Source organism: Achroia grisella, unplaced genomic scaffold (genome assembly GCF_030625045.1).
Source record: "Achroia grisella isolate CSIRO2021 unplaced genomic scaffold, CSIRO_AGI_Agris_v1 utg308, whole genome shotgun sequence".
Classification (NCBI taxonomy): Eukaryota; Metazoa; Arthropoda; class Insecta; order Lepidoptera; family Pyralidae; genus Achroia; species Achroia grisella.
Window position 1 is genome coordinate 1,954,458 of NW_026712791.1, and position 15,128 is coordinate 1,969,585.

The window sequence follows — 15,128 nt, forward strand, 5'->3', positions numbered from 1 at the left end:
GTTAACTTCACTTCTTTTTTATAGCCAACAATAAATAGGTGAACCTTCTACTACAAATTACTTAATAGTTACAATACCTATCCCAGGTTTTGGCGTTATTAGCTTGCATTCCAGTCACTAGTCAATTAAACAAGTAGTTTCAGAGTTTCACAAATGCATACCATGTCATGTTCTCGATTGAATACTGTTGTTTATGCTGACATCTACTGTGGTAATTGATACTCGGACGTATTCGTGTTATCGAATATTGAGGCATTAAATGTGTTTCCTATGAATACCGCATTCTATATTATTCCCTAAACTGTATATATACCTATATATATATAACGCTTATACAAATTAATAGCACTTCGAACATTACGTCATCATATGACGCCTATGGATCCAGACATAGCTTGCCATTCAGAACGGGTCCGTAATACTCCATACCCTGCAGTTTCACTGCTTCATCTCATCCTTTAGCCGAAACATACCTTACAAAGAAAAGAGCCTAGAGGCTTTCAATACAGAGGTACCCACGCAGTGACTTCATAAAAAGGCTACATTGGCAAAAATTTACAATAAATAGTATTAAAATATATTATTATATACCTACTATATCTTTAGCTCAAATTTCGTCAGATTCTTGTCATTTGAGTGTGTTTGTGCAGCAATCATCTAAACGTTTGTAATATTATACATTAATATTATTAAAAAGTGTGATTCTTAAAACCAGCATTTTATAAATTATTAGCTGTGGCCACGGTTTCATTCGCGTTAAATTTCAATTAAAAATATAGCCGATGTATTATTCTGATCCATAAGCTATATTACTGTAAAGTTTCATGAAAATCCATATTGTAGTTTTTGCGTGAAAGAGTAACAAACATACATACTTACAAACTTTTGCGTTTGTAATATTATTAAGAATAAGATGACAACTCAAATGGACATAATTTTGAATATTCATCTATCCTGTATGTTTACTTATAACGTGAGAACGAGTGCACAATTGCTTTTAAAGTAGATAATAGCAGTATTATACATGGTTAATTAAAAAGAGAGTCTCATCCAGATAGCTAAGTTTTAATGTCGTGAGATACGTACATACAATTGTATGAAAGTATAAAAAGTTAGAATTCTTATTTATTGTATATATGAAACAATGAGTAATTATAAATGAAAAACAAATGAATAAAACTGATCCAACAAGCATGTAGACTTGACAAATTCACAAAAAACTAATAATTTTTAAAGCAAAAATGTTTTTGCTAATACCGTTATTGGCAGAACGTAGGCACTTTGTATTTCTTTCAAATTGTCGTTTCATGTTGCAGCTACCTCCAGTATTCCATTTATTAAGGCTAAAGTAACGATATTTTATTTGAAATTCACCAAACCCCATAAGTAGGTATGTAATCTTACTGCAATACATATTAACAATTACTTTAGTTTCATTAACAGTTGAATAAATAGAGACTGAATTTCGTATAGCGATTTTGGGGAAATATTATCAAAATGTCATTTAGTAGTCTAAATGACATGAAAATCTAGGTATAACTAGTACAGAAATTGCATACATATCAATAATTTCATTTCATTCAATACTGGGAACTATTCAGAAATAGGAACAATTATTTCTATTCTTCAATTTACTACTAAAATAGAAAAATATGTGAATAAATTTGAAAGGTTATTCAGACATGTCTATTCACTGCAAACGCCTATTTAACCCCAAAACATCTTTTCTGGTGATCTTTGAAACTTGTGGATATGAAAATAAATGTCAGTCAGTTCAGTTACTTCACACTATTCACTCACATGTGTGCACAGACCGAACATTACACACACATAGTAAACAACAATAACATCGGCATTTGGCACACGAGCTTCGTGTGTGTGTGACATCGAACAAAATTCACGCGACGACCGGCTGATCACATGTCCACATTCCAACACACTTGTATGCTGCGGTTGATCTCTAAAGTACAATATATTTTCAACTTACTCGTACCTAACATGGTATCGGTTATAAAAAATGCCTATTAATTAAGCTTATTAAATTTCTGTATATCTGTTTTGTAATTTTGTTTTGATAAATTCTAAGGAAATATACGTAATTTTCCTCAAAATTTACAATTTTCCTGTAATATTTACTTAACTTCACCATGACGTGGTGATAAATATTATAATACATATAACTTAATATGTACATTACTACTCCAATTTCATCCCAGGGTTCCGTCTAACAAGTGTAAGAATCATTTGGAACGCATATTAATGCAACTGAAGAATAACTCGAAATAAAACCACATACATATGTACCGTGTTGCATACCCAGCGTAGTAATGCTAGACTAATGCCCACAACTCATGGAAAGACAAGAGCCCAGCAGTGGGAATTCAATACTTTGTTGTAGTGTCTTAATTATTTTTATTGTCGCAATAAATTCTGAGCATTTATCGCAGTCCACGTACCCTTGCAACATAAGTCTATACTATCTGCTGTATAACTCCGCCCACCTTTTTAATTTTTGGGCATCAGCCCATTTTTCTTTGCAGTCAAAGACCTACTTATTCTTGAACGGAGATGTAGATTTAATAACTGTTATACGTATCTAAAAATAACCATTTAGTATATTTAAACATAGAACAGACAACATCGCACATATTCACACTTCCTGCTAGTATCTATGCTTAAAATGTAAGCCTAAAACAATCGTTTTAGAAAAAAAATATTATAGTATGCTTTGTATTCGAAGTATTTCGAAGCAAATGAATGATTACATTGACGTAGACATTATGTATATTTGCTTGTTATTTATAAGGCGGTACATACACAGCCGCGCCTCCATGACGCAAATATAATCTACGTAATACCCTTAAAAACATATCGTATAACGCAGACCAAACAGGGTGAATTTATCCTTGACTTATACTTCTGGAGAATTGAAATTGTTTACTTACCTATTAGTGGCTTTCTACTGAATCAATAACGAAGTATCCCTTATGCTAAAACAACAATAGTTTACAATTACGTTAATTTTTTTATTTTATTTTTCCAATTACTTTTTACGATAAGATTTTTTTAAAGTAAGCAATTATAAATAGTACATTTTGTTTGTCACAATTGTTTATAATATAAAAAAAATTAAGGAGCGCATTATAGAAGCAGCTTATAAACTACTAAGCTCCAATGTAAAATTCTGGAATAATGTATCTTTCAAACAATGAAATGACTGATAAAAGAACTGGTCACTTTTATTATTCATTCCTTTATTTTATAATAAGATACATATTTATTAATATTACAACTATGATTATAACTATGATTTTTTTATTCAACGATATATTCGTAAATGGACTTTCCTTGGAATGAAATTGGTGCCTATCTTCAAGAATAAGAGTGATGTTCAAGACTGCAGCAAGTATCAAGGAATAAAGCTTATGTCACATACTATGAAAGTGTGGGAGAAAATGCTAGATAGACGCTTGCGAGAGGAGTGTGATATTTCACAAAATTAATTCGGGTTTATGCCTGTTCGAGGGACCACCGATGCCATTTTAGACTACGCCAGCTGTGCGAAAAATACCGGAGTGTAAATAAAAATTTGCACATAGTATTTGTCGATCTCGAAAAGGCATACGACCGAATTCCCCGTCTAGTTTTGTGATGGGCCCTAAAGAAGAAAGGTGTGCCAGGGAAGTATGTAGATTTAATACGTGCCATGTACATCCGGTCTAACACATACGTCGGATCGGCGGTAGGTGCTTCCGACAAGTTCAATGTGGTGGTAGGCTTACACCAGGGTTCGGCTTTAAGCCCTTACCTCTTCGTCATTGTAATGGATGCTCTGACATCGGACATTCAGGACGAGGTACCCTGGTGTATGCTGTTTGCCGACGATATTGTTCTTGTTGGTGAGGATGGACTCGAAGTCCAGAGTAGACAAAATAGATGGCAAGAAAAACTGGAGAGTGTTGGCTTGAAGATCAGCAGCACTAAAACTGAATACCTATTCTGCTATTTCGGCGGTCTCTCCTATTTCAAGCCTATCTGCCTAAACGGTGTAATGCTTCCAGTCTGCTCCGATTTTGGGTACCTCGGTTCAGTTATTCAGAACTATGCCGACATAGACCGCTATATAAGGCACATAATTAGTGCGGGATGGGTGAAATGGCGACAGGCCTCGGAAATGATATGCGACCCCCGAATACCCTTGAAACTAAAGGATAAAGTTTATAAATCTATCGTAAGACCTGTCATTTTTTATGGATCTGAATATTGGGCCGTAAAGGGGACAGACGAAAGGCGTGTGCATGTGGCAGAAGTGCGAATGTTGAGATGGATGTGTGGAGTCACCAGGAATATATATATATATATATATATATACTTGAGTGGAACCAATTTTCAAATCTATTAGTTCTTGTAGTATATTGCATAGCAGGTATATACTATAAATAAATAGAACTTTTGCAATGTAACATTAAGCGTAAACTAATATTGATCGTATCTTTTATTTTAGAATATTTCAATCGCAGCCATATTATATCAACAGCTTGCCTCGGCATGCTGAACTACTTATAATACTTTAATATATAATTACAGATAAAAATGAATAAAGTTTATTGTCCGTATGACAACAATATATTTTTTTTAATTCCTTGTCAATAATAAAAAAGGGGAATACTTTAAACATTAATTAATTATCACATAATTAAAAAAACTACTCCTAAAAAAATATACGCAGAGTCCCTGATAAAATTCGCATCTAATGCAAATTTCTGAGTCCGGCAACATGAAATAAAAGGCCTAATAAATAAAATTCATGTTGCGAGTTATAAAGGTGTCAATATCAATCAGAAAGAGATTATGGAACCGTAACTCTTATTTATATTATATTGAACGAGATCCACATCGCGTGGTCTTGTAATCAAGATCGCGATTAGACAATAAAAATAAATTTCGTAGAGTCAACCTCTAATCGACCCCTAAAAAAATTGTTAAATGTTCGTCGATAATCACAACGTTAACGACATATGTAGACGGACATAACTTACATGAAACTACAAAAAAAAAGCGTAAAATTACAATACTAACCGCATAACAAAGTTGATCTAGCATTAAACTTTTATTATTTAATTTCAAACTAACGCCAATAATCATACTTACAATGGCATCTGACTAAATGGCATTAGACCGTTGGAAAGCAACGCCGAAGCAACGGTGAGTACCGTTGCTTAGGCGTTGGATATATCTTCCATACAGAAAAATAAAACATGCGTCGTAGGAGCGGATGGTTCTCAGAGACGATATACATGTTATTATAATATATAAATGTTACAAACATTAAAACTTAACTTTTTGTACTGTTGAACTTAAAACTGAACTTTTTGAACTTTGACTGAACCTGCGACCATCGTAAATAAGTCGGTATTCTAAACGGATGAACCACCGAAGCCGTTAAAGTCAAGATTAAGATAATTACCACGGGCGTCACATACTCGTAATATGCTATCCGTGGTGGTATTCAGGTGCATAGGCGACGGTTGGCACTTACCATCAGGCTGGCAGTCTTCTTGTGTAACATTCAAAGTACATTAAAAATAAATATATAATAATAATAGTGTAAAAATGATATCTCTAATTTATACACTCGTCATACGACTTTCATATTTATATATTCACCTGAAAATAAGAGTATGTACACTTACTGTGTGAAATTATTGACATATAAATTAAATAACGTAATTATTCTCTGTATAGATGCATCTATATAATTATTCGTCAGTAAATAATTACATTAGAATCTTGGCGTCAGTACCAGATACGTATTAATTATATTATGCTGCTACATAACAGGTGCATTATAACATTTTGATCAAATGTGTAACCAAATCAAATTGTACATCTCCAGCCAACGGTAACTAATGTCAATTTATTCCTTCATATAAATTAATTAATTAATTAATGCATATTCTTATAATTTCGTCATAATTGTAATAAATGAAATTAATGTTAAGGTAGTGTAAATAGATATTGTAATGACTCTTTCCATACACTTTAGTTTCTAATTCCAAAAGTATTTATGAACTACGGTGCTATATGCCTGATGAATGAATATCAATCATTAGTTGCAGATTTATTCCTCTTTTATTTATGTCATAAAACTTTAATTACACACAAAACCGGAATAGAATTTTATTAACTCAGTTTTTATATTATACTTATGTAGAGTTGGTAACCAGCCAAGAGAAATTGTAAGACTTGATTAGCTACATAGAGAAGTAATTTTTTAACATATATTTTTTATACTTTATATTGCCAAAAAAAATACCCCATTGATTCTACTAGTGTTCGCAATGACTCCTGTCAAAACAGAGAAAATTACCTAAAAGCTTGCTTTCACAACACGCAAATAAACTTCTTTAGATTTAAAAAGTCTACAAAATTCTTTTTATTTTGACATTACAATTCTTTTAAAATACTGTTACACATAAAAAACTAGAAATGAGTATTTGCTTACAGAAACGGTCTGAAAAACTGTTGGTTCGACTAGATACAAAAGCAGGCGATTGTATCTAAGAAAAACTAAATTATATATATGTATATGTACCTCTAAGAATTGTGACTTTTGGATTGTGTTTGTATATATTCATTGAATAAAATAGTAATCAACTTTACCCAAAGTTTGTACATATGTAGGTATATACATTTCATTAAGCAACAAGGTCGCTCTAGTACACTAATATAATACGACATACATAGATAAATGAATAACTGTCACTTTTATGCAGGTAGGGTGTATAACTGTGTATATTATCTCTGTAATTTAAATAAACTTTAATTATAAGCAATTTGAATTATCATGATTTTGTTGTTGTACCTATTAAAACATAATAATGACTTTTCTAATCTCGCATTGTTTACGTAATATGATAAACATTTTATTCTTCAGTTTTATCGTGACCAAAATTTAATATATCGATAATATTAAGCTTTCTGCGACCATAACCTAACTATTTTCTCTCGAAAAGTAGTGAAATTATCCGATTATACTATTCGCTTCACAGCGGGTGACTTATAACGAAGAATATTAAGTATCTCAATTGTTTTGACGTTTTGACGGCACTATAACATTTTCACTGCAAAATAAAATAGGATACTATGTTTTATAACCCAGACAAATTACAAGATGTCCTAGTTTTTTTATACCAGATATCAGTGTGTTCCTAGAAGATAGATGTCGCCAGTCGACAGTCGAGGTGTCGCGAATGTTATAGAAGATACAATACACAGAGATGATGTGATAATGACATCTAATTTTCTGTTTTCTTCATTAAATATTTCTTTAATATTAATCGAGACGAGACAATTTTACTTGATGATTGTCTAGATAGACTGTGTTGAAGATTGTCTGTGTGACGTAATTGACGAAGTCTAGATAGTACGATCTGTTTATGAATGGATTGCCTTTTCAGAGCAGGGAAGAGTATTTATAGTAAATATTTTTTTTTACAATCATTATTAAAGTTACTGTTAATCTAAATCTAGTACCAAATACTTATTTATACTGCTGTTATAGTAAAACCTTATAAATTACAATGTCATTGTAATTTAAAAAATCTTTTATCAAATTTAAACGGCATGATCACAAATTCGATTAATTAATTTATGGTCATACCGTAGACGTGTAATAGCTATTAATATCTACTTTAATTGATATATTAACCGTCCTCGTCGTTATCATCATCCATCATCCTTACGGGAAGCGATGGCGTCGCCGTGGTAATACGATGAATTGCAAAAAATCTATGATAGGTACCACAACCTTGAGGTTATGGACCTTTTCTCGCCTTACAATAAATCACCACCAGCGTAGATCTTATCTAAATTAACCGTCAATTTAAAGTGTCGTGAAAGTTTTAAGTAACGGAAAACACTGGCAATGTCTTTACTATGGGAACACATTATATAATTTGTTTTTTTAACATTTACTATCAATCTATTTGGTGAATAGACAAGCCAGGCGACTATGCGTCAAATCAATCAGGTTTCATGTCAAATGAAAGGAATTTCATCAAATATAATATGTCTTTCCAAAAATATAATATCCCTATAAGTATTTTTTTTATTTATGTGGTTTTATAATACATTTGATCTCCTTTCAATAGTGCGAAGTATTATACTTAGCATTTCAGACGTGCACATTTTAAACAAATATTTTATTTATTACCAATTACGCTAACATAATTTTTCTTAAGAATTATTATTTTCTGTTGTTTTACACGTATTAAATATACTTGTTTGAATTTCAGTTATGTCAATTACAGCAAACACACATTGTCAGCACAGTAAAAAAGTACAACCTACTAATGTCTGGTTGCGGAAACTCCCTTTTATAATCATTTTTGTGTATATTTTCTTTTTATAGTATTAGACGTTATAGCAAAATTGAAAGAATTTTTTTAATTTCGATAATGTTCCAGTTTCCTTTAATATCTTTTGTAATGAACATTGGCATCAGTCATTCATTAGTATCAAATTATCAATTATTGAAATGACCGTGAAGCTTCATCCAATAATTACATGCTTATTAGGTATGATGATCCAGTAAATAAAAATTATATGAACAGCAGTGTATGGTTTCAATTGTCAATTTTCAGGTTTCTGTTACTCTACTAAAATTAAAACATTAATAGTTATAATTATAAGGTAAAAGTGATTACGATTTGAGTAGGTTAGTTTTAAATATTTTATGGAAAATAAATATTTCACATTGTAAACTTTTTTTATAACTTATTGCAAAGCTGTAATTATAATTGTAATAAATTTATAATTTGAGATGTTATTTTTTCATTTTCAACTTGTATTTTCATTACATTATAATTTATTCGAATATTCGAATTTTGAATCTTTATTATATTTTTAAGAAATATTATCTAAAAGGGTTCAGTAGTATACAAATCAAGTAGCATACAAAAAGTTTATTTCTTTACTTTACTTTTTTTTCATAAATTTTATTGTAAATATTCTTGTTATATCTCTATGTGAACTGAGATAAGAGTAAATGAAAGTTATTAAAGATTTATAAGTCAATGGACAAATTTTCATAGTACCTTTTGTCAGTCGTTTAAAATTTTCCATGGTGTGACGGAACTAACAAGCTCTAATTTTAACACCAATCAACCACTCACGAGCAATAATCATCGCATACAATTTAATATTCAGCTCTATAAGTAGATATACTAACTATTTATGCACGCTAAATAGAATTTGTCAATATCACATATTTTTTAAGCAAATCGGACTATTTATTCTACATTTGTCTTTGTTATCGGGTTTTATTTATTATCTTGTATATTATTATATTGTATATAAATGGTTTAATATCATTATAATAATGATATTAAAACATTTACTTACATCTTTCTACCACGCTTCAATACAGAACTATCAGAAAACCTAACCAAGTTCATAACTTATCTCATGCAAGTCTCTCCCAATAAAAATAGGACCCACCTAGCCCACATTCGTAAAAATATAACAATCTTTCTAAATGACGTTATAAATTTGACGCAAGTATTATGCCTATTTATAAATTTGATGCAAGTACCTATACTATGCCTATATGTACCGTTATATGAAGCGACTCTACAATGGGATTATTAATACTAATGTAAAACCATGAATGACCAATGACCTTCAAATATTTGTCTAAGTATGTTCTTTATTTTGATTATGAATGATAAATGAGGATGGTAAAAATAAGGGAAACCGTGTAAGGTTAGTTTACTCAGTTTACTCAGTCAAATACCTTATTTTTGGTCCAATACTTGTTTGTTCATTTTTAGCTTACAAATGCTTAACAGAATCTAATGAGAATAAATACGTAGGAAGACACACATTAGGAAACAATTACTTACCTACTTATCTTCTTTGATGTTAGAATCCTGAACGTACTTTTAAAAATAAAACAATAATTCCGAGTTATATGAATGTTTATATTTTTAAAATTGTAATACTGTTAATTATAATAAATTAATGAAACCATTCTTTTATGGTATACTTGCAACATTATATATTTGTATAAAAACTATAATATATATTGTTGCTCTTGTTGTAACAAAATTAATGGAATGACGCCAAATGAAATACCTTGAAGAGACAAGTCCAATGAGAAATCCATTTTAAACTGTAGGAAGTTCAGCTCTCTCATTCATTACCGACGTGCATTCATATTTTAGTATATAACCAATATTATTTTCTTACGAAAGCCGTGAAATATAAAACCCTGAAACTTCCGTATTTTGAATAAAATAAATCTGTATTAATAGTATTAATAGAAATAATATTTCTATTAATACAATATCACTACCTTACTAGGTACTATAATGTTATTATAACTATGTACAGTTTTAATTAACAAAAATTATTTAAAAATTTAAGATTCATCCTTTTACCTTCAGATGGATGGTATGCTTGTTTGCCACCATAGTAGTAAAAAAAGGTAAAGGTATCATATTATATTACAGATTTTAATTAATAATAGATTATTTTTAATTAGATAGTCTAAAGTCGTAAATCATCTACGTATAGTAGTGTTTTTGAAAATGACATGAAGTGGGCTAAGGGAAAACTTAATTGAACTCAATCTAATACTATAAACTAGTTGTAACTGTTTACAACATTGACATCATAAAATTTTTATAATCATTCGTGAGTTTCGTGATACAATTCTATATAATTCTGTTCTCACATTGAGGCAGTACGTGATGGCATTATGCTGCCCATAAATTATTATCTGTATCTGAAACGTTTACAAGGTTTTGTACGATTAACATCATAAAAATGATATAATATAGGTAAACCTAATTTCTTATTACTTATCCTGTATGACTTGTGATTTTATGTTTTATATATTTGCCTATCATCCTGTTATAAATTTATATATTAATTTAATTAGGAAATGTTCATAATTGTACTCTTTATTTCTTTAGGATCCTGTGCGTTAATTAGCTAACGTAATTGTAGGTGTGGCGTATCGTGTTAAATTCTAATGATTGTCTTGTTAATGTTATTTATAGAATATAGTAGCTAAAAATAACTGTCGCTAGAAATATTGGTAGGCGCGTTCCTACCATGAAATACTTTGATGGCGGTGGTTACAACGAGGGGCCGCGAGGCGGCGGCGGCGCGGCGGCGGCGCGTTGGCTTCATGGCGATTGCAGTCGACACCCGGCGTCATCCGCGTGCTCTAGCCGTTATCGACCTTCTTCTTATCTCAACAAGAGCTACCACAGCGATAAACAACAGGCAAAAGCGTGCGCTCGCGCCGTTTTGCCTCATTCCGTCCTGCTTGGTGCGTCGCGATTAGTTCATTCGCCTCTTTTCAATCCCACTCCCAGTTCGTTCAGTTCTTCATCAGTCGCCGCCGCGCTACAAACTTACGCGTTTCTCCGCACTATGAACCAGCAAACCAACAACACATAAACCTTCCAAAATGAAGCCTAATCGGTTATAACGTTTCGTTTACAAACCTTATTTTTATTATTATTATATATTAGATCGAATATATTATATTGTGATATTTAGCTAGTTTTAGTATATTATTATTTATACCGTTACAATGGATTTGAATTATTTAAACTAGTATTTCCAAATTAACAAATCAGTGCTCAAGATAATCTCATTCCAAAACGCCCAGTAAAATCAAATAAATTGGAGAAAATTTTAATACATTAATTTGCAATGACAGCGAAAACTCGTTCACATTGGAAGGAATATGGAACAGCGCTTTGTGGTGAGTATTTTCTAACCTATAAGAATACTTCGTATTTATCTTGACATGTGCATAACACGTTTCCATTATTTTATTAATTTTGTGTTTATTTAATTGATACTCCATGTATAAAATTTAACGACAACATTATTTATACTAAGCACCTATCAGCTTCACTTAACGAAATTTGGTAACTTGACATAATAGTCCTTTTTACCTATTCCCCGTGTGTGTTTACTTCCCACTTTGTATACGTATATTTACTTTATATATAAACATTATTTTGGTTTAATATGCAGTTCTGTACTTAATTTATAGGTACTATTTAATTCGTTCAAATGATTAAATTTTCCCATCTTCGTTATTAATTTCTGGGTAATTTATTAAGGGGGTTGCATAAAAATACTTTTATCTCAATAGAGACATCTACCAAGCGTAGAACTTAGCGACATCGAAAAATGTATATCTATTCATCATCATCATCTGCTGCATCCTTATGCCATTTATTTCGGGTCGGCGTAATAACGTATATCTACTCATTCATTTAATAGAATCGATTCTATTTCGCATTTTATATTTCACTAGAATTAGATAAGTTTCTACTTATTAATTCATTATCCTGCTTATTTTTAATCACTTCTTGCTACTATAATGTTATCGTATCCCACTATAGGGGTTGATAAGACATCTAATACCTATTTGCAATTAAGTTTGGTAAGCGATGTTTATATGACCTCGATGGTGGTTTAGCACGCCGCTCTACTTCCGATGGTCGCGGGTTCGATTCCTCGCACGTACAAACATTTATATTCATGAGTGTGATTACTTGTGTCGGTGGTATTATGTATGTGTTTACAAAAAAATATCTACAGTTGTCTAGTATCTATAGCACTAGCTCTGCTTCCCTAGACTAAATGGTGCTGTGTATATTGTCCTTGTTTAAATGTTAAACTAAAAATATCAAATAGATAACATTAGTACCTATAATCTATGTGCATACGGAAATAAATCACTGACATACAGACAGACACATGCAACTGGGGTAACATCGTCCATACATTTGAATATTACATAGAGTCTTTTGTAAAACTTTTTTGTACTTTTCGTAGGTACTTACTGAATACGAAACTGTATAAACAAAAGCAATGAATTAGGTATTATTCACATAGTTAATAAATAACGATTACAATAGCATCTATAGAGTAATAACCATAGACACGCTGTTAGTTATCGTAGTACAGATATGAATACAATAATACAATTGTCCAACAGTCACGTGTTTAGTTTTTATTACATCCATTTGAAGTCACAAACATGGTAACTACTTACCTGATACAAAATTACATGAATTGTACCATAACGACCCAACGAATATGGATACTCCATGCATTATTATTCCTGAGGCACTAGGCTGCTTCTACTATAACAATCAGTAATTTAACTGCACTAACGCACTCTTTGCACACACATGAAACAATCGTGTAACACGCCAATTTTTTTATGTAATAATTCACTGGTCACCATCATCATTTCAAACAATACATATAAATTTAATAAACAATTTTATGATTAGTTCATTATATTCATTATAGCAAAGGTCTAATTAGGTTATCAAACGGACTGTAGATACGAAATTATAAAATAACTTAACTTCAAGTAATCTACACATACAATATAAGCACCGAATTACTGACAACATCATCTCACCCTAATACTTTTTATTAGATAACTATGATTATTCTCTCAAACTCTTCTTTGACCTATTATAATATAAAGTCAGTCTCTACTTTTTAACTTTTCTTCCCCATTCTAATTACTCCAATATTCTAGCTATATAATGCTGATTACGAAAACTGGTGTAATATATCTCTAGACATAGAATTGTGACCAATACATGGTTGCATGTGATATCTCTTCTGGTTTTCACATGAGGCCGTCAAACCAGTGCAAATATCATACGTGCATATTGTTGGATATCATGTAGCAAGGTTGCTGTCAATGTGTTTAATTATGGATGCAATTTGCTCATGTTTTTCTCACTAAAGTGGACATCCTGCACATACCATAAAAGAACAGACCATATCTGGCTACCGCACACGGTCATATAATTGATTTCTGTACAAAACCCTATAATTTAGCTGACACTTTGTAGTCACAGGAAAGACCTATTACTATATGTCTGTGTAAATTAATTAATATCTGCTAAAGCATTAAAGGTGACGTTAAAACAAAAAACAGCTTTTTTGATGCGCCCAAAAAATATTACACATGGATAGTATATAGCAAACAGGATAAAATACTACTACTAAATTTCAATTAGAAAATAATTAAGTAGATACAAAATTTTAAATTTATATACAACATATATAAACTATTCTTAGTTCTTAAATTACACTGTAAATACTCCCTATTTACAGTATAATATAAGAACAAAAATAAATTATAATCGAAAATTCTGCGAGCAGTCTAGACGAATAAAAACGCCTTTCTCACGAGAATTACCTAAAGACCCAATCATTGGAACAGATAACGATTAACGATATTAATAAATCAAGTTGGAGATTACTCTTTCAGACGAACCATATTCAGACCTAAATTAGTAGATTATTCTGTATTCCAGTTATCTGTAGTCGTAATTTTCAAACCCAATTTTTGTAATTCTTCTTTTCGTAAAATTATGGCTAGAAACAATACTGATAAGGGTTATGATTCATTCAAAGTTTATTTGACAATAAAGAAATAATATCGGAGATCATAAGCAAAATACATTGAAATTTAGAAGCAAACTTCATTCATTCCAAAAACTCCGAAGACAAGTTACTCTTGAATTTTTACTTTGATAAAAAATAATTAAACGCATCGAATTTTAAATTTTCATTATTACTTTTGCTAATTTTTATTACCGTATCAAATAGGTTACTCAGTTAAAGTACTCAAACTACTAAATACAATACTAAATTACTCAGTTAAAATTTTATAACAATAATTGAATACATTTATCTGGGTAAGTATATTAATCTATACAGCTTAATATACTATATACAGGCTTGACCAAAAGTATTGCCACTAGAATAATTACAATTAACATAAAAATAATTAAGGTTTAACTTGTGGTCATCATCTTGTATCAATTAAATATATTCACGCATACACGAGAATACACATATACACACTCAAAATTATTTTAAATTTTCTATATAATTATGTGTTATTAGTACCTACTTAAATGTATTTCACAGCAACATGTTATGGAGCAGGCGTTAATAACTACGACACAGTCACTTATTGACTTATATGGTTTATAACGACATCCTAAATTTATTTTTAGACTTACCATAAGTATACAAAGTAATTGATTTAATTTTAA

General features: G+C 30.8%; 2 protein-coding genes across 2 annotated transcripts in view; both read left to right on the plus strand.

Moving 5' to 3' along the window:
- Window positions 1-3,706: 3,706 nt before the first annotated feature.
- On the plus strand, window positions 3,707-4,555 carry LOC131843440 (uncharacterized). The gene is made up of 2 exons (XM_059192084.1): window positions 3,707-4,231; window positions 4,505-4,555. The coding sequence occupies exons 1-2, from the start codon at window positions 3,707-3,709 to the stop codon at window positions 4,553-4,555; spliced, it is 576 nt and encodes a 191-aa protein (XP_059048067.1).
- A 6,760-nt stretch (window positions 4,556-11,315) lies between these two features.
- Window positions 11,316-15,128, plus strand: part of LOC131843476 (facilitated trehalose transporter Tret1-like) — a 30,320-nt gene continuing 26,507 nt past the window's right edge. Inside the window, exon 1 of the mRNA XM_059192141.1 lies at window positions 11,316-11,782. Coding sequence (XP_059048124.1) covers window positions 11,731-11,782 — 52 coding nt within the window. The 5' untranslated portion in view covers window positions 11,316-11,730. The remainder of the gene's footprint in view (window positions 11,783-15,128) is intronic.